The 20,997-nt window shown below is 49.1% G+C and overlaps 1 protein-coding gene across 2 annotated transcripts in view; it reads right to left on the bottom strand.

The window, feature by feature from the left end:
- Positions 1–20,997, bottom strand: part of USO1 (USO1 vesicle transport factor) — a 1,608,467-nt gene that overhangs the window by 1,242,555 nt on the left and 344,915 nt on the right. For both annotated transcript variants that reach the window (XM_069630579.1, XM_069630578.1), the window contains exon 5: positions 9,404–9,504. In XM_069630579.1, coding sequence (XP_069486680.1) covers positions 9,404–9,504 — 101 coding nt within the window. The remainder of the gene's footprint in view (positions 1–9,403; positions 9,505–20,997) is intronic.

Below are 20,997 nucleotides of genomic sequence, written 5' to 3'. Positions count from 1 at the left end.
ACCCATTACATACAATGCTTCATTATTACATTTTAGTTCATAGTTTTGTGTAATAACTAACACATTGTGGTCTCTCTCCAGATGTTCTAATGTGCTATATTAAACAGTAATCAATTAGGCTAACAGCATTCCGAGCCCCAAACGTTGGTCTATTGTGACGATTCATGAGATCATGTCACTTCTCCGAAGGGGGAGCCCTTCTATGTGAGGCGAGGCTGCTACCCGATAGTGCCCCTGTGGAAGGAAGGAACAAGTTACTTACCTGTAACTGTTGTTCTCCAGCATGGGTCTGGCATGGATTCACATGCTCATGAATATTCCCCGTCGTCAGGCTGGGAATCCTCGGTAAAGAAAAAACCAGTATCAGTTTCGTTTCTGATCTGTCTTTCGTAGTAATAACCAATCACTGGTCTCTGCGTCATACTGACCACAGCCAATGACTGCCCTCTACCTAAGCACCGCCTCTGGCAGCCATCTTCAGATTTGGAAGCACGTGAAGTGGCAGTATGACCAAGTGAAGAGCCGCAGAGGGGTAGGCGGGAGGGTTCGCATGTGAATCCATGCCAGACCCATGCTGGAGAACAACAGTTACAGGTAAGTAACTTGTTCCTTCTCCAGCATGGGGTCTGGCATGGATTCACATGCTCATGAATAAAGAATACATAGCAGTACACACATGCACAACCACGGGAGGTGGCAAAGGCTCAACATTAAGCATCACATCAACTCAACATTAAGCATCTTACCTCCTCACCAGGCTCACCTCAGGCGAACAGGTTGCGCAGCACTGCTTGGCCGACCCTGGACTCCTCCCTGGAATCCCGGTCGACGCAGTAGAATTTCGTGAAGGTGTGCGTCGACCTCCACGTAGCAGCCCTGCATATGTCCAGCAGGGGCACACCAGATAGGAACGCCGTGGTAGCTGCGATCGCTCTGGTGGAATGGGCTCTCGGACGGCCAGGCAGCGGTCGGTTTGCCAACCGGTGACAGCACATGATACAGCCGGAGAGCCATCTGGAGATGGAAGCCTTCGAGAGAGCCTTCCCCTGATTGACAGGTCCAAAGTTCACAAAGAGTTGTGACGTCTTCCGAAAACCCTTCGTGCGGTCCACGTAGAACTTCAGCGCTCTAGCTACATCCAGCGAGTGCAAAGTCCTCTCAGCCGGCGACGAAGGCGACGGGAAGAACACAGGTAACACCAAGGGTTCGTTGAGATGGAAGTCCGACGGTACCTTGGGCATGAAGGAGGGGTGCGTCCTGAGCACTACCCTCGTGTCGTGGAAAGTCAAGTACGGGGCCTTGCAGGAAAGGGCCTGGATCTCTCCCACTCGTCGTGCGGAGGTGATGGCCACAAGAAAAGCTGTTTTCCACGATAGAAACTTCAACGGGGCCGAGTGCAGAGGCTCGAACGGAGGTCCCATGAGCTTGGTCAGCACCACGTTGAGCTCCCACGCCGGGGCCGGAGCCTTCACCGGCGGGAACGATCTGAACAGTCCCTTCATGAACTCTTTCACCAGACGATGAGACCACAAGGACGTCCGGCCCGTGGTTCTGGTGTATCGGGAGATCGCAGCAAGATGAATCTTGATGGACGCATGTGCCAGACCAGCTTTGGCCAGCGTCAGCAGGTACGGCAGTACTTGGGGAGCCGTAATCCGTAGAGGGTTAATCTTCTGTGCGTGGCACCAGACAGAGAACCTCTTCCATTTGTGTCCATAGCATTTAAGAGTCGAGGACGCCCTGGCCTTTGCAAGAACCTCTCTGCAATCGGCCGGTATGTCGTATCCTCCAAACTCTAGTGCTGCAGGAGCCAGGCCTGCAAGTTCAGCGACTTCGGGTCGTGGTGGAGGATGGCGCCTCCTTCCCTGGAGAGTAGATCCGCGTCCGCCGGCAGCTTGATCGGCGGGGACGCTGACAAGTCCAGAAGGTCCGGGAACCATATCTGCCTCGGCCACGCAGGTGCGACGAGGATCATCCTGCACCGTGACCTCTTGAGCTGGTTGACGAGCCGGATTAGCAGAGGCAAGGGAGGGAACGCGTAGAGGAACAGGCCCTCCCAGGTGAACGAGAAAGCATCGCCCATGCTCCTCGTCTGGGGAAACCTGCTGGCGAACCTCCGGCACTTGGCGAACAGGTCGATCTGGGGTGTGCCCCACCGTCGGAAGAGGCGATCCACCAGATCCTGCCGTAGTTCCCACTCGTGGCACGAGCGCAGCTCCCTGCTGAGTGAGTCGGCGATGGTGTTTTTTATCCCTGCCAGATGAAACGGTACCAGAAAAATCCCTTGGGCGACGGCCCAATGCCACAGGTCCTGCGCCTCCTTGGACAGCGCTGGGGACCTGGTTCCGCCCTGTTTCCTGATGTAAAACATGGTGGTGGTGTTGTCGGTGAAGATCCTCACCACCTTGCCCTTGAGGGACGGAAGGAAGGACCTGAGGGCCCAAAACACTGCACGGAGCTCCAGGACGTTGATATGTAGGGACTTCTCCGTCGGGAGCCAGAGTCCCCTTGCGTGCAGATTTTCGGTGTGCGCTCCCCACCCTTCCAGGGAGGCATCCGTGGTCACAGTCTCCTGGTGGGCTGGGGTCTGGAAGTCCATGCCCGCCGTCAGATGCGCGCGGGTGCCCCACCACCGTATCGCTCGTCGGAAACTCTCGTCGAGCTTGATCCTTTCCTCGAAGCTGCCCGTCGTCTGGATCCAGCGCGCATCCAGGAATTCTTGCAACGGGCGCATCCGGAGCCTGCACATGGGAATGAGGTAGATGCAGGAAGACATCATCCCGAGGAGGGACTTGATGGACCTCACTTTGGCCGCGTCGGCCACCAACATCCGTTGCACCTTGCCCAAGATGGTCCTGGTCCTCTCCTCCGACGGGGAGGCCAGAAGGGACACTGTGTCGAGCCTCGCTCCCAGAAACAGTGCGACTTCGCGGAAGAGCCAGTCATCCAGGTAGGGGTAGACGTGGATCCCCTCGCGGCGCAGCTGCGCCGCCACCGGTGCAAGGCACTTGGTGAATACCCTGGGTGCCGACCGTAGTCCGAAGGGGAGGGCTTTGAACTGGTAATGACGCCCTTGGACCACGAATCTGAGGAATTTGCGGTGCCCCTTTAGGATGGGAATGTGGAAGTAGGCATCCTCCAAATCCAATGACGATAGGAAGTCTCCTTCCTCCAGCTGACCCAGGACGTGCTGGAGGGTGACCATCCGGAACTTCTGCGCCTTGATGAACTTGTTCAGACGTCGCAGGTCCAGGATGGGGCGCCATCCTCCCGTCTTCTTCTTCACGAGGAAGTATCTCGAGTAGACTCCGGAGCCCCGAAGCCTCTTTGGGACGAGTTCGATGGCGCCCTTTCTGAGCATCGCCTTTACCTCCAGGAGAAGTTGAGGGACGTGAAGTTCTTTCCTGGCCACGGGGGGGACGCGCGGGCACCTTCTTTGAAACTCGAGCGCGTGGCCCGGGCCAGGGCGTCCAGCACCCAACGGTCGGTGGAGATGGACTCCCACACGCTGACGAAGCCCGCCAGCCGGCCTCCCACCGGGGTGCTTCGGTGGGGGCCCGACCCCAAGGCCGGTTCAATCCTGCTTGGACGCGGCCTTGCCGCCTTGACCTCCTTGGCGACGACGGCGGGGTCCGCTAGACTTGCCTCGTCCTCTGTAGGCCTCTTGCGACGACGAGCGGGCCGCTTGACGGTAGGAAGCGAAACCGCCGCCGGAACCTTTGGAGGCGCCCTTGCCTCCGCCGCTCCGAAAGGGCGTCCGTCGTTGCAGGACTCCAAGGGCCCGGGCCGTCTCAGTATCCGCCTTGATGGCCTGAAGGGAATCGTCCACTGTCTTCCCAAACAGGTTGTTCCCGTCGAAGGGCATGTCCAGGACTCTGGTCTGGACGTCCTGCCGGAAGTCCGTAGCTTTGAGCCATCCACGACGTCGAAGGCAAACACCGTTGCCCAGCTGGCGGAATCCAGTGTCGGCGATGTCCGTCGCCACGGTGATGGCGTGGTCCGAGGCCACCTCACCTTCCTGCAGGATCTCAAGGGCCTCCGCCCTCTTGTCGTCCGGCAGAAAATCCAGCAGAGGAGCCATCTTGTACCAGAGCTCCCTGTCGTAGCGGGCCACGATAGCCAAGGCGTTGGCCGCTTTAATCGTCGTCGCTGCCGACGAGATGACTCTACGCCCCATAGTATCCAATTTCTTTCCCTCGCCGTCCGGCGGGGAAGTCGATGTGGAGGCCGCACCCCCCCCCCGCTTTCTTCCTGGCTGCCGCGGAGACGACGGAGTCCGGGGTAGGCTGCGCCCGGAGGCATAGGGGGGCCGTGTCCGGGACCCGGTACTTTTTCTCGTACCGGTCTCTTCTAGCTGGCGTCGTGGAAGGGTTCTTGAGGAGGGAAAGGCCCTCATCCCAAATGTCGTCCAACAGAGGCACTGCGAGGACCGTCTTCCTCTTGGCCTCGCGCCGCTGATAAAGGAAGCCTTCCTTTTTCTTCTCCTCAGGGCAGAGTTGGAAAAGCTCGGAAGCCCTGGAGATCATGGAGTGGAAAGATCCGATCTCGTCGGGCGGAGAGGCCCTGGTGGGAGGCGACGACGGAAAATCCTCGTCGTATGCCTCGTCGTCCGTACCCGTCGCTGCCGTGTCAGTCCCCGTATCATCCCCTCGGGTGGACGGGGAGGAGGGCTGGAAGGGGCGCGACGGTTGAAAAGGAGGTGGTGGATGGATCCTTCTTTTCTTGGTAGGGGGAACACCAGAAGGTCCCGGTTCTGGATCCCCCGACGGGAGAGGTTCCTCCGTCGGTAACGGTAGCCTCGTCCTTATCTCGGAGCATAAGGACTGTATGGCCAACAAAATGGCCGCCGAGTTGTCTTGCGGCGCTGGCAGAGGGGAATCCGACGGGCGAGCAGGGGCCCCGTCGGTATCCTCGACGATGTCGTCGTCGTCACCTGCGTCGGGGTCCATTCCGACGGGCTGGCCTTCTTCCACGCCTAGGCCGTGGCTTAAGACCTCGATCAGTTCCTCTTCTGAGGTTGAGGCCGACTCTACGACGACGCCCTGCCCCCCCTTCTTCTTCCCCACGGAGGGTTTCACGGGGGTCCTATCGATGGGCACAAAGGAAGACTCCCTCCGAGGAGGCAGGGAGATTCTGGGCCCTGAGGTCGCCACCACTGGTGCAGCCACCACAGGCTGAGCCAGGGCCGCCGCGACCGTTTCGATAGAGGGCTTGGTCGGATGGATCAAGGCCTTCACCACCTTAGGTGCGCTCACCGCCTTATCCTTGAGGGAGGGGGCACTGCCACGCTCCTCCTCTGCCTTAGAGCTCGACCGGGGCCTCTCCAGGAGCTTCGCCGGGTGCTCGGCCTTCCTCTTACCCGACCCAGAGCGTTGGCTCGTGGTTGATGGTGCCGGGGAGGGTGCGCCCTGCCTGGCGCCCGCAGAGCCCGACCGTTCGGCGCTCCCGGTGCCAGCGGACTCGCGGTGCTTGGCCTTATGTTGGGCCCCCGTCGCCGGGGCGCCCTCAAAGGTCTTAGAAGACCGCTCGGATTTCTTCTTCTTCTCGCCAGACGGGCTCTTACCCTCCAGCCAGTTGGCGAGACGTTGATGGCGGTCCTTCATGGTCCGTTCCGACATGTTGCCGCAAAACGCACAGTCCTTCTCCACGTGCGTCTTGTCCTCATGAAGGCAGTAAAGGCAGAAAGAGTGTTCGTCCTCCTTGAAGACGTTCTGCAGCTGGCATCCAGGGCAGACCCTGAACAGCTTTCCGGGCGTCGAGCTTCCCTTCTCCTGGGCCATCTCCGAGACAGGGCCTGAGAAGCTTCTGGAGTCCTCCGAAGTGTAGCTCGACGAAATCTTCACCCTTGAGGGGCACAGATGAATCCGACACGGGTCCCCGTTGATCGGATGTAGGATCGGTGGAGCTTGAGGCTCTTTTGACCGAAAGAATCGAAGTTTTTGTGAAAAGCGCGAAAAAATAGCACTAACGCTCGAGAGCAATAGCACGAGGATCCCAACACATGAACGTGCGGTAAAAATCTGAAGATGGCTGCCAGAGGCGGTGCTTAGGTAGAGGGCAGTCATTGGCTGTGGTCAGTATGACGCAGAGACCAGTGATTGGTTATTACTACGAAAGACAGATCAGAAACGAAACTGATACTGGTTTTTTCTTTACCGAGGATTCCCAGCCTGACGACGGGGAATATTCATGAGCATGTGAATCCATGCCAGACCCCATGCTGGAGAATCATGAAGTAAGACACAGACAACAGATTCGTTTTTCTAAAGTCAAAGGTTTATTTCTAAAATGTCAGGAAGAAGTAGGGCCTAACTTGCCCTATGCAAAGGTGGGATTTCCCTACCTAAAGAAACTAAGGACAGCTTGTGTCAAAATTCAACTCAAAAGTCTGTGTCCAAAACCTATACTTGCCCTCACAACTAAAGATATACAATCAGTAGGGATGTCAGCAAATAAAGAAACAGTTTTCAAAATAACGTTCTGAGCTTTTTCCAGCTCATGGCTTGCTTTCAGCTTACTCAAGTTCAAAACAGTTTCACAAAAAGACCTTGGGGTTCCCTTCCCCAAGATCATCACATTGCCACAAAAATATCTCGGGGTTCCCTTCCCCTTGAAGCGCAGCTCTCCCCTTCCCTTTGAAGGCAGCTCTCTTGACTCCCAATTCACAGTCAGTTCAACTTTCCTAGCAAATCTACTTTATAACATTTAGGCTTTTCAACAATTCTCTTCACTCGCCTTTCTTTTAGTCACTTGAACATTTGTTGGGCATAACAGCATCAGCCTCTTGACTTTTCTTGGTTCACTCCAAGTAGGCGTTACTCGGTCTAGGTGCAGTTGCCAGACCACATGGTCCACCCATCATAGGTCACACAACCAATAACCCTTGGCACTTTGGAATGTTCATTGACTTTCCTTGGACTTTCATTCCAACACAGGTTTTCTTTCTGCAACAGTCATTAGTCCATATGCACTTTTGTTTCACTGACAGTCTTGACTCTGCCAACACGGGACGTCCACACACTTCACTTTGTGTTATTTCTTCTTGTCACCACCTTGCTTTCACACTATCCCATAGTGCTTATCAATGGCTTTTCACTTGCTTCACAAGCTTTCATTACTAGCTTTCACTTGGCTTGAAATTTCAAATAGTTCATAAAGGCATTTCACTTCGTTCATACATATACATCACTTTGTTTTCACTTGTGCAGCATTTCATATATTTTGCATATCTTTTCCTTACTTCAGTATTCAATAACTCAAGTACTTTGCAGCTTGTTCAGGTTTCAAGATTTCATCCAGTAATTGCATTAAGAATAAGAACTGTGAAGAAAGCCTTTGGGAGTGACCTGCCCCGTCCCAGTAATTGCATTCAGAATAAGAATAGTTGGGAAGAACGCCTGGAAAGCAATCTCCTTCATCTCAATAACTTTTCCAACAATAACCAACGTAAACAGAGCTTCAAGAACATTATGCCTAGTCTCAAAAAGGGGGATAAGGGTGTCGATATCAGAAATAAAGAGTGCAATACATTTAAAAGAGTCCTCAGAGAAGCCAGGAGGGAACTACAAGGACTCATGAGAACGATTGTGAAAAACAGACAGAAGAGCACTTCCAGAGCAGGAGTCTCCAGCTTCTCAGTCATTGCCCCCACGCTTGTAAACTCCTTGCTGCTTACCCTTCTTTCTGAACCATCCTACTGGACCTTCAGAAAACCTTCAAAAATGTGTCTCTTTATCCAATCGGACTGACTAGTTTTACCTGCCCTTTCCTTATTCGGATCTTGCTCTTGGTCCTGTAATCAGTGCCTATGGGTTAAATGTGCCTTATAATATAAAAATCAATAATTAAGCCACGGAACCAGAGTAATGGAGTCATTCTCCTGGGTTGTATTTGTTGAATCAGAAGCTCAAATTAAAGGTTGTAAAGGACTATCAAAAGAAGGTTGGACTTGTGGAGTCATTCTTCTGGTACAACCTAGGTTTCTTTCCGTTTAGTGGTAGGGCTAAAAGGAGTAGAGGAGATTTGGCAGAAGACTGATATTCATTTTAGACGTCCACCTCGACCACCAACACCCCAGTTAATTAATGCTTAGGTAAGGACGATCCTCTAGATTTAGGGCAAGATAAGTGTGCTCTTCTTTCTTTAAATAAAAAGCATACTGAAATGCCATCTAGCTCCGACTCCTCACTCCAGCATGACAGATAAGCCATACTATCACCATCTAGCCGACCATTTAGTGCCCTGAAACCTCTTTCTCCAAAAATAGTAGCCATTTCTAGGGTATTCTCATGTCGTGTTCTTGTTAAGGGTACCATGGCACAGAGGATTCCCCATGCATCGTCCCAAGTATATCCACTAAACAGTGGGTTCCGCTTGGGCGTTAAAATCCTCAACAATCATAATTACATCAAATCAACCCCAGTTTTCTCATCCCAGGTATTTACTATGCCCAGCAAATTCATTTAGACAACTGATAGCAGCCACAGAAGGAGGAAGAACAGCAACCAAATGGCCGGAAATAAATATTTTCTTTATATCTTGTAAATACATTGGCAAAACCTAACTTAAGGAGTTGTACGTCCGAGTTATCAGGGACTAGAACTATTACTTTAACATCAAGCTCAATTTTGATCCCGATTATTAGTCTCTACCACACCCCCCACGGGTCTACCTCCATCCCCCTTAAAAGCTCAGACTACATAACTTGTGCATTCAGGCTTTACAGGAATTCCACCTACTAAGTTTCCTGTAACAAGACAATGGGCCTCATAAGATTGCCGGACCTGGCGGGCAGAAAGGCACCCACGAGCAGAGCATGTCGGATGCACCGGCACTGTTAAAAATGTGCCGGGGCATCCAACCTCCACATTCCCATTCAGCCCTATGGGGTCGAATGGGAATGGGGAGCATCTTTTTTCCGGCTCCCGCCAATGGGCAATTACCGGGTCTGGCAGGGCCGAAATGCCCCAGTAATTGGCCATTCGTGGGCGCCGGAAAATATTGCAAGTTTGGCAGCAGCCTGCCAGTTTTACCGGCAAGGCTACCGCCAAACTTGTAATGAGGCCCAATGTGAAAATCTTCTAGGAAGGTATGCCAATCGGGATCAGCTTTCTTAGAATAAAGGCCAGTCACATTCCACGACAGGAGTTCAAAAGAGTGGTAGACACCCGATGGATAACCAGAATAATCTGAGGCGGGATAACCCTAAAGGGGTTAGGCTGGTCACGTCATACGACACCAGAGGGTCCCAAAGTCTCAGCTGTAGTTTTTACCTTATTAAAATAAGCTAATAAGTTATGGGTAGGGCCAAACTCTGCTGATAGACCACAGTACCATTTCTTAGCTTTTTAGAGGAAATAAAGTGCAACAACAGATAGTTTTGCAAATACTATTAGTAGCTTACCTCTAGCAATGACAATAGTAGTGTGACATTATCTTGCTGCTTAATGAGAATTTCTGCAAACTGGCTCCCCAAATCATCAGCTTGTACTTGAGAGTTCTCTTCTGCAATATCAAGAAGCAAGAGTGGATTGCAGGAACAAAAAAGAAAAACAAACTACACTTTAGATATATTTCATAAGCACTATAAAAATGTAAGCAATAAAAAAAGACTGCAATAATAACTGGTGCGATAAAGCAGTTAAAAAAAGCACTAAATAAAATCGATCCAACATCTAGTTTCTTCTGTACAAAGCAACCACATTCTGAAGAAGCAACAGGGCTACCATTGATGCTTGCTAAGCAATCTAGCCAAACACAGCATGTTGTAAGAACAAACAATTTATTCCACCCCTCAGGAAAAAGAAACCAAGTACTTTTTACAAACCAGTTTATCTGTTCCCCTGTTCAGACTGAGGAGGGAGCTGATGCCTAAATGTATGCGAGAGCCTAATGTAGCATACCATAACAAGCTTAGCATAACATAGCACAGCATAACAATCCTGTCACATCAACCTCCTGTTTGGTCTTCCCTGTGACGGTGCGTAGACCACAGGGAGCAGGATTGGGGCATAGCATCAAAGATGCCCTGGCACATGGGTGACATAGGGATAGGGTGGTTAAGCACAGGGATTCTCACAGAAAGGATGTTGCTTCAGAGACATACATCGTCGGCCTCCAAGGTCCCAATTCAAAAATTCATACAAGTCGGCGGACATTTGTCCTAACACATCTACAATCTCCTGTTCTTTGGAGGAGTTCTCCTTAATTAGAGATGTCTCTATTTGAAGTGGAAGCAGTCTGGTCTCGGTGGGCAAGTGAGACATCTTTATCACAGCATGACAGAAAGTATCGAATAAGAAAAACTATCATCGCAAAGGGGGCAATTATGACACTGATTAAAATACTATGTAGAATGTAAGAGCCCAGTGAACCAAAAGTGTTTTGAATTCAAGTTAACAGTGAGCCGGCATAGCCTTCGTTCATATCCTGTAAGGTGGTACCAACCCCTTGGAGGGGTTATACGACATCCTTAACCTGGGAGGAGTTATTGCGTACCCAGGTGCAGCACTCTTGTCCTATAATTTTACACGTACCCCCCTTGGACAGCTATTAAATAATAGAGCGCCATTCTATTCTGGAGGACCATAGTTCTGAGTGCAACTTGTTTGCTTTTAAGAATCTGTATTCCTTTTGCAGTGCTGTTGGCTACCTGTTCTAGGAGGAGCGATGGGGAATTGCGAGACAGGCATTGTATCAAGAAAGAAACGGACTCCAAGATGTTAGTTTCAAAACCTTATTTACTAAAATTGCTGGATTGGTGTAATGCCTAACTGGCCCCAACACTAAAGGAATGGATCCTTAACTGATGTTTCTATGTCTGTCAAAGTCTTAAAGTTCAAAGTAAAACTCTGTGTCTAAACCTATGCTTGCCCTCACTCTGACAAAATGTGTTAGGAAGTCTCTCAAAAGAAAAAGATAGTGGTTCAACAAATAGGAAACCAAAGTGGGTTTCCGGTGGTCTTCTCACCAGGTGTAGGTTGGTCAGTTTAATTAGTTCAGTCAAAACAGGGCTGCTCATAAGATCACCTCCACTGTTTGTGTAGTGGTCTCAAAGACTTTCAATGTCTTAAGCTCCTTGGGGTTCCCTTCCCCAAGCTTTAACTCCTTCAGCATCAAACCAATACATATTCAACTCTCAGGGTTTCCATCCCCACGTGTAGGCCGCTTTTCAGTTTCACTTACAAGTTCAACTTGTCAGGATGTACCTTTCCTTTTAAACACAGTTCTTTCATATACACTTCACTTGTGGGGCACAATCGGAGACTTTCAAAACCGCCTTGTTTTTTTGCTCCTAAGCGTGGCCACTCTGACCTGTAACCCCTCACTCTTTATTCCTTGCTCTTCCTTAAGCCTTCACCTTCAGGTGCTTCCTGCACTCCTTGTTCTCCCTTGTGTCTTTTGCTTTCTTTCTCATGTGCACTTGCACCTTCCTTACTTTCTTGTACCCACTTGTAGCCTTCCTGCTTTCTCATACACACTTCCATGGTCTCTCGCTTGCTTTCACCTTCTCCCGTGCCCCTGGCACCTTCCTTTTCCTTCCCGTGCCTCTTGCACGCTGCTCTTAACCTTTCGGTGCCCACTTGCACCCTCCTTTTCTTTGCAGGTTACTTGCACTTTTTCCCCCCACACCTTTCAGTCCTTCCGGTGCTCATTTGCACCTTTACTTTTCCTTCCACTCTCTCAGCACTTCTTTATATACTTTCTGCTTTTACTTGTGTCTTTCGCACACTTTTCCGATCGCTTTCCGCTTCAAAACCTTTTTACCTTCAGTTGCTTGCTTTTCGCTCTGTGCCGTTTTATATTCTGTCTTTCTCCCGCTCTGCTACAGTCACATGCACGCTCCAGAGTTTCTTTCTCACTGCTTTCATGAAACTCACCAGGAAGCATCGGGTTGACCGGCGGTGCCTTCAGGATACACAGGGTTGATGTTAGTCCTCACCACCTGCCTCTCAGACACCCTTGGGGCCGGCACAGGTCCCAGGGGAACGAGCAATTTCCTGGACGCCACCAGCAGGCTGCAGGCAGCCTCACTCCGGCTCCTTGGAGACACTGCTTCCTTGCCACGCTGTAGCTCCGCACAGACATCAGACCCAGTGTATCGGCACATTGTTTTCCTCCGGCCATCAGTTCCCGTCAGTCTCTGCTCCTTGGCTCCTCTGGTCCAGACAACATCCCCCCCAGCTTGCTCACTCTTGAAAAAGACCACACCTTTTATAGTTGTGAAAACGGTCAAGTGGAGTCAGGTGTGAGTGACAATTAGTAAATGCCTCACCCTGCCTGGCAGTGGGACAGTTTAAGTTCTTTCTATAGTCGGTTTCCCTAACTTTCCCCATACTGTATCGATGGGTAATCTTAACTGCTCTTAGTTGCCTCTTCCTCGACTCAGTGTTTGTTGGAAATGGGGAGGAGGAGATGGAGTGAGATTGAAAATACCCCATGGAAGCGAAGGGAGAGGGCTGTAAGGAGTAATGGGATTGGAGATTAGATTGAGCTCCTTTTATTTAATTAGGGAGCGGACATTGAATGTAGGAAAATCTTTTAACCTTATCTTTACTTAAAGGAATGGTTGCCCCCTTCCTTATGTATACAGATTGATTGTACAAACAAGCATCCCCTGCAACCTTGACAGGTAAAGGATGAATGATCTCAAAACAATAACTTTGTCCTCGTTTCATTAGGGTCTTCTTTCTTCCCTCCCTTTGATAACAGACTCCTTTCTCTCTCCCTCCTGGGTTATGAATGATGGAACTGGAATCAAAGACCCTGACACCTGGACGGGAGCCAACGTAACCCATGAACACATCCGGGATGTTCCCTTTTATCACCATGTCTGAATACCGCATCTCACCTGCGCTATTGCCAGAAAGACAACCCTGGATTCCACTACCCAGGTGATCCTCCCTCGATCGTCCACCCACAGGGTTGGGATCCAAGAGCGATGGTCCTCCCCCCTAGCCACCTGAATGGAGGACTCTTTGGGTCTTAATGGGACAATACCCCTTGGTTTCTCACAGAATGAAGATCGTCCCTGTTGATGGCAGTGCCAATGTTCGGGACCAGGAACCCTAGGAGGCCTTTAAACCATGTCCAGGCGTTGCATTTGGAACGTCTGGGTGTGTAGTGAACGTTTGGAAAAATGAATATATGGCAGATCGCCAGGCGAATAAACCCAATTGTGCACTGATCAGTCGAGTTAGCTGGAAGCCATTGGTAAGCACTTGCCCCACAAAGGAAATATAACCCTCTGTGGCTGTAGAGTGATATTGCGGTGCTAGGTGGGCCATTTCTATGAAATTGTTGTATCTTACTGACAGCTGTGTAGTTATAGGTAGTGGTGTTAGCACTTCTGTTACGGACATAGGTGGCTTGTGTAATACCCATTGAAGGCAGGGTGCCCATCATGGTTAAAGATCAGGGCATGTGGAACAAATAAAGTATTGCCATAGTTTGGGTAGAGGAATCCCCGGGGGAAGGAATGGGTTAAATTGGGACAAAAAGAGTCATTGATCAGGAAGTCATAACACCATTAAGCAAGATTGAATGTGACGGGGAATGAAGGGAATCCCCCCCACTGGTGTAGATAGGAGTGTAGGAGCATACATAGCAATCAGAGGCATTCATTAAATCAGCATAGGCCCAAGAGAAGTTGAGGAAGGTCTCGGTATCTGGGCGCAGGATGGCAGATGTAGGGGGGAGGCAAAGCCAATACTATGTTAAGGAACAGCAACAAGTGGGAACAATTCATAATTAATAATGCAATAGCAGTGTTATTCCTAGCTTTAGCAGTCCAACCCTACGGAGAATGGCACCTTGTGCCCAAAGGTTCCAAAGAGTGTTGGTCACTACAAGACCCAGTAGACAGGAAAACAGATGATGCAAAGGTTCAGGATCCCTGCAAGGATGGTGATGACAGATGAGTAGGCCTAGACGAAATCAGCATTCAGCTGGCCTCCAAAACCCACTTGGGCTGGAGGACTTCTGCACCTACACACCAGGTGCGCAGCGTTATTGTAGCTGCTTGGTGGCAAATGTTTGAGAGAGCGATGGGTCACCTGTAGGAGACAAGTGTAGCAAACTTTTAAAAAAAAGGTTTTATTGGTTTCACGCCAGCATAGCAAGTCAGCAAAAGAAACCTTTAACAGTTTTAAAATTCTGACACTCCGCATACAGCATTTTGTCCAATTTAAAGAAGACAAGAAATTAGAAGAATTTTTGATCATACAAGTTTCCATGTCCGCCATTCTTTTACACACTTAAGAGAGTCCAAACACAAAATTAAGACATTAGAAAGTTAGTGACATCAACAAAATTAAACAAAGTTTCGCAGAACCCACATAGGCCAAATTCCAAAACATTGTCTAGTGGTAATCAGAAATAGGAAAGTTCACCCATCTAGGGTCCCCAACATGCATCCCGTCATGTCAGCAGGTTTAGCCTTGACGCCCAATAGCGAGACCACAAATATAAGCATTCCCAAAACCTTGCCCACCCTCTGCCCCATTAGTAACCAGTCCCAACAGTCCTCAACAGCCAAAGATCCAATCTTCCCCAGATGTTCTCCCAGATATAGGGATCTAGGTTCAGTAAGTGCCCAACATTCCATCGCAACATGAAAAAGCGATTTGTCACGCATTCCACTCCCTCTGGGGATCCCATTCCTCATCCCCGAACCCCGAACACCCCTCGCCCTCTTGCCCGGTTCTGGGACTCACAGGTTCTCTCTTCGCCCCAGTTGCCACGGCGCCGACTGCCACAAAGCTTGGGTCGGCATGCTCTTGGCCCGCGGAGACGTCTGCCCCCTTGGCGTCTTCCGTGGCGGCTGCTAGACCGACTTCTTCCGCGTCACATGACCGCCGCCTTTCGCTCACGTGTTTCTGGACTACACTCCATGATGCGCTCGCGGGTCATGTGACCGGGAGGAAATAGCAGCGCCAGTATTTAAACGGCTCTGTTACGGTGCTTCGGTGCTTCACAGCTGTTTCTTCGGATTCCGGTACGGCGCTACACACCTTTTGTTTCACCCCTTTTTGGATCTTGACCTCGGATTTGTTTCACGGACTGGCAACGGATAACCCTTGGCTTTGGTACTTGCTTTTGGATCATTGTTACGACCACGGACTGCTTCACGGACTCCTACTACGTTCCGCCCTTCTTGTGCGGATTCTGGCATCAGGTGGGCCTGGCACTTGCAACCTTGCTGGGACACTTACATACTGAAAGAACTGCCGTGCTGGGTCTCGGAACCTCCCCCATAGGTACAACCACCACTCCACAGACACCTTTGGTAAGACCGTTCCACTTACTTGTTGATTGGTTGTTGATTCTGTTTTGGCTTGACACTTAACCGGTGTTTCCTTTACAGTGGTTCAGGGTTCCACGAGTACCGCATTTCCGGAAAGAACATCTCCCACCTGTGGCCTCAAAGGCAGCACAGAGAGTGACTTTGATTCTCTCTGTGCGGCACTTGTGGACAGAGGACTCTACGGCTACACGACAGTCAAGACACAACACGATTCCACCTGATCTTTCTCTACACAGAATCTAAAAAGATAGTACTCCACCCCAATCTGAGGTCTTTTAAACTGCACATCACGCGTGGGAATGATTTTGAGGTGACATCTCAGAAGGAGGTCCCTGTAGAAAGCTGAAGGAGATTTTTTGAAGATGGAGGGAGATTATTCAATACCTTTTTTCTCCATCCACCATCTAAACGTCAAGGGGTCAATAGTTATTGCTTCTCTAGTACTAATCCAATCTGCCCTCTCCAGAATCTCCTCAACTTTCAGGGGATTTGCCCTCGGTAGTTTAAATGTCCACCTCGTTTTCAACCAATATCCCTAGCACCTTGTCAAATCACAGATTTAGGACTTTCTCATTTGTCATGCCCAGGGTTCTCACTATAGAAAAAGGGGAGCACCCTCCATTATAATACATTTCCGATACAGAGAAACCACCTTCCATAAAACTATGGAGCCCATGGAGTGTAGACTTAGTTCATGGCGGATGTTAGCTATAGGAAGGGACCTGGGGAGTCTTAATACTTTGCACCAAAAGTACACTTTAATCTACGGCCACACCCTCCCACGGAGATTGAGAAGCGCCTCGGCTCCTAAGTCAGGACTTGAATCACCTTCTGTCTGTAAAAGTTGACGACCGGTATGAGGCAGAAGGCCCCATAGCACCTGTGAATAGCAATTCCTTGGTTTGTGAGGTTTTAGGTTTGTTTCTCAGCCAGTCCTATTGGGCACTTTCGTTGATGTGCTTATTTATAGCGACTCCCAGGAAGATTATTGTTTCTACAACCTCTAAACAGCAGTCTTCTACCTTCCACGTAAAAGACACCCTTTTTTGCATTCTAGCTGATGACATGATCAGAACTTGCGATTCTTTTACGTTCATTTTCATGCCATCTCCCCTCAAATACTCACTGAAGGCGGAAATCCTACGCTGAAGACCTATGGCCGTTTGATCGAGGAATACTATATCTGCATATAGTAACCATGTGCACTCACAGTTATTCAGTTTAGGTGGAAACACTCGAATTGTTCTCTGTGAGTTCCCCAGATCAGCGAGGTGTATACTGAATAAAAAGCAAGCAAGGGCACAACCCTGTTTAAGCCCACAAAAAGACCCCATCTTTCTAGACATCACTCCCATTGCCCCTAATGTGATCTGTATCGATTTTCCCGTATATAATACCTGAACAGCTTCCAAGATATAAGGAGGACAATTCCAGTTTTTCAACATTTCCCACAGGCGATTCCGATCAACTCCATTAAAAGCCTGATGAAAGTTTAAAAAGGCCATATAGACTGTCAATTTATTTCCAATTGCTCTCTGCTTCAGTAAATTTAGAAGAAACAAATGTAGGGGTGTCCCTACGCCCTTTACGAAGCCTGCCTGCCTCGGATCGAGTATTTCCAACTGAGTCACCAAGAATTCAGATCCCGAAGGACAACCAATGAAAAAAGCTTGCCCAGTGAATCAAGGACAGCGATAGTTCTTCGGATCAGCCCTATCGCCTTCTTGAACACCAGGACGACCCAGGCCTCTCTCCATGACTCAGACTTGTCTATTCAGCATCATCTGATTGAACAGCACGGCAAGAACTGGCCAAATATCAGGATTCTTTTTAAGGTGCTGCTGGATATGCCATCAGGTCCGGCCCCTTGAGATGAGCAAAGCTTCATGATCATGGTTCTAGCCTCAACTACATCGATTTTGAAGTCCCAAACCTTGACCCTTTCGACCTCTTGAATAGGGAGCTGGGCTTCGCCTCCAGCAAATGTCTTAGTGTAATGGCTCACCCAAGCCTCTTCAGTCACACTCCCCTCCATGTGGGCTTTCCTGAAGTTTCCTCCATTGTTAATGAGATCTTCCTGCAGACAGCCAAGAGCATAATTTCTGCATCATTCTGAACTAATGCAGCTTTGAATGCTCTAACCCAGTTCTTATAGGCCTGTCTGCATCTCCTTACTCGTTCTTGTAAGTATGGTGCATTCACTCGTCTTAGCCTCCTAACCGCCACCCTGCATGCCCTATGGGCTCTTACTAGGTCGATGTTATAAACATGTTTTGGGTAATGATGGATTTTACCCACTCGGTCTGCATTCTGTTTAAAGGCGCGCAAAATCCATTCATACTCTACTAGCTCAGAACCATCGACTATGCCCTGGGCTAGTCGTGATGGCAAATGGGCAATTTCAACTGCTGGGATTTTCACTCTGTTCACCCCGCAACTTAAATCCACCAAAGGCATAACTTTGTTTTTATGTAGCCCAGAGGACATATGCAGAGTGATGGACAGCAGGTCATGATCACTATGCGGCAGGACCACCATCTCAAATTTTTATACCTTTCCTCCAAGATCAGGTGAAACAAAACAGTTATCCAGGCATACTGACTGTATTCCATTACTCCAAGTGGGTGCACCAGGGCAATCACGCTCAGTTTGCCCATTCAACATCCATAATTCTCGCATTTTAGCTTCCTATGCCCATGTACGACCTACCCCATCCAGGTTTGCTAGCCGCAGTGGTCACCCATCTTTTGATAATTATCGGAAATTGAAATCCCAGCAGATTATAATTTCTGGGTTGACCCACTCTGTTAGAGCCTCATTCACCCTCGCCATGAAGAACTCAACAAACTCACCAGTCTGCAGTTTATTAACGCCCCGATAGGCGTTTATCAGAAGGAGGTTGGCTGTACCCTCTGAGTGAAGCCTATCAACAGAATTTGGACATATGGATTAGGCATAAAATGATGACAAATTACAAGGCCCCGTTCTACTTTAATTAGTGTAAGAAGACCAGAAAAGGGTCGACCCACAGTTCCCTTCAGAGCAGGGTTTAAGAAGACCTCGTAACCATCATAAACCGGCTTATCACGGAGCCAGGTCGCCTGGAGGCACAACACATTGAATCCACCCAGAACCTTCCCTTCCTCCATGAACAGAAATTCAAAGCCCTTAGTGTTCCATGATCCCACTCTCAAATATTCTGCCAAGTCTTCCTCATCAATATATTGTTTGGATGGAACGGCCAGCGTGCCGGCTAGCCAACTCCAATCAGATCGATTTACTTGGGTATGGTTTGGTCGAGCATTACTTGCCATTTGGGTGCTTTTAGATCCACAGTTCTTAAATTGTGAATTTCCCAAACGGCCTAATTTCATTCAATTTCTCTCCACTTGATGGCAATGGCCGGACATCATCATTCTGGTCTTTGGTCACTTTCGTGAGTATATTAGTAACTAGTTGAGACCCGTTTCTTAGCCCGTTTATTCTGGAATCGATCCTCACAATAGTTGCTGAGGTCGTATCCCAACGGTAGCAGCCTTTCACCATGTTCCAACAAAGCATCCTTAATAAATTGGAATTCTAAGTAGAGAATTACCAGGTCTCCATGGTCCTCTGATACAAATTCGACCACTTATGGCGTCTGTTATGGGATGCACTGGAGAAGTTTCACCACATTTACCCTGTTGAGAAGAACAAGTTACTTACCAACTGTAACGTTATTTAGACTGGATGTTCCTCCCACGTATTCCTCATCTTATGATATTCATATCCTGCTAGCTTTGCTGCTTCAGCAAAACATTCTCGGCAGAGTGCGCCGTGTACGAGGTTGTGGCGTTGATGTGCCCCGACGAGCTCTGTACCGTGTCGACGTCACCATCAGTATATATAGCTTGTCCCGCGCCCGTTGGCTTCAGTTCTGTTTGAGGAAATATTCGAGGAACACCCAGGTGTGCCTCATGACGGATAGACTCTTCATGAAAGGAAAGTGTAAATAACGTAAACTGTACTGCGGAGTAGGATGAGACGGGCGATTATGAATACGTGGGAGGAACATCCAGTCGAAAGCACGTTACAGTTGATGAGTAACTTGTTCTTCGAATGGATTGTGTCCTCCCAAATATTCCTCATCTTATGATAGACTCCCATAGCAGTGGTAATTTTGGAGGTGGGAGTACTAATTATTGTTCTCATGGACGGATTGACGTACCGCCCTGCCAAATAAAGCCTCATTAGAAGAAGAGGCATCTAAGCAATAATGCTTGATGAAGGTATGCATTGATGCCCATGTTGCAGCTGAACAAATATCTGCTGCTGAGACTCCCCTCTTCAGAGCCGCAGAAGTAGCCATCCCCTAGTGCAATGGGCTCAAAGCCCATCCGATGGGTCTTTTCCCGCCAATCTGTAGCACTCATTTATAGCCAGAATGATCCAGCGGGATATATTCTGTTTTGTCACTGCTAATCCCAATTTATGACCTGTATAACCTACAAAAAGTTGGTCATCTTGACGTAATTTTGACTTTCTTGAAATGTAAAAACTGAGAGCCCTTTTGGAGTCCAGTCTATGCAGCCTCTCCTCTTCTTTGCCCAAATGAGGAGGATAGAATGTTGGTAATATGATTTTTTGTGACAAATGGAAGTCAAAAACTACTTTTGGCAATAAAGAGGGTTTAACCTTAAGAACCACTTTGTCCTTGTAATAAGTAGTGTATGGAGGTTTACATGAGAGAGCCTGTAGTTCACTAACCCTGCGGGCTGATGTTAAGGCCACAAGAAGGACAGTCTTTAATGTTAGAAGCCTCAAGGAACAGGAGTGCAGAGGCTCAAAAGGTATACATGTTAGAAACTTAAGTATTAGATTTAAATCCCAAGTTGGGACATGAAAGGGGACTGGAGAGAATACATAAACCCTTTCAGGAATTGAATTATTAATGGAATTTTGAAGAAAGCTATTCTGAGGAGCGCTTGAAAATGGACAGCACAGATAGGTATCCTTTAATTGTTCCGATCTGGAGCCCCAGATTGGCTAGATGCAATAGGAAAGAGCACCATTGGGGTGCCACATTGAAAAGGGCCCACATCCTTATCTTTGCACCAGTTACTGAACTTGTTCCAACGACACCAGTACAAAGATTTTGTTGCTGGCCTTCTGGCCGAAAGCAAAATCTCCATTACGTCATCCGGAAGATCCCAATCCTTGTATCTCAACCTCTGAGAAACCATGCGAGAAGGTTGAGTGCCTTGACCTCTGGATGGAGAACCCGACCTTCCTCTTGCGAGAGAAGATCCTCTTTGCGGAAGACCTATTGGAGGGCAGATGGACATGTCCAGAAGGCCCGGGTACCACGTCCTCCTGTCCCAATCTGGGGCAATTAGGATCATGGTTTTCCTGAACTTTCTCAACCTCCTGATTACTTGAGGAATCACGGGGACTGGAGGAAACTCATACAGAGGTGGAAACTTCCAGTACATCACAAACGCATCTCCTGGAACTCCTCTCAGAGGAAATTCCCTTGAGCAGTACTGTTCGCACTTCCGGCTTACCGTGGTTGCAATCATATCCACTTGAGGGGTTGCCCAAGGGGCAAAGATCTCGTGAAGGGCTTCCTGAGCTAGCTCCCACTCGTGGGAGACTGTGCTCTGCCTGCTCAGAGCGTCTGCCGCCATGTTCTGCTTTCCGGCTAGGTGAACTAC

This window comes from Ambystoma mexicanum, chromosome 6q (genome assembly GCF_040938575.1).
Source record: "Ambystoma mexicanum isolate Mex_15411 chromosome 6q, UKY_AmexF1_1, whole genome shotgun sequence".
NCBI lineage: Eukaryota > Metazoa > Chordata > Amphibia > Caudata > Ambystomatidae > Ambystoma > Ambystoma mexicanum.
This window is presented reverse-complemented; position numbering and strand designations above follow the sequence as displayed.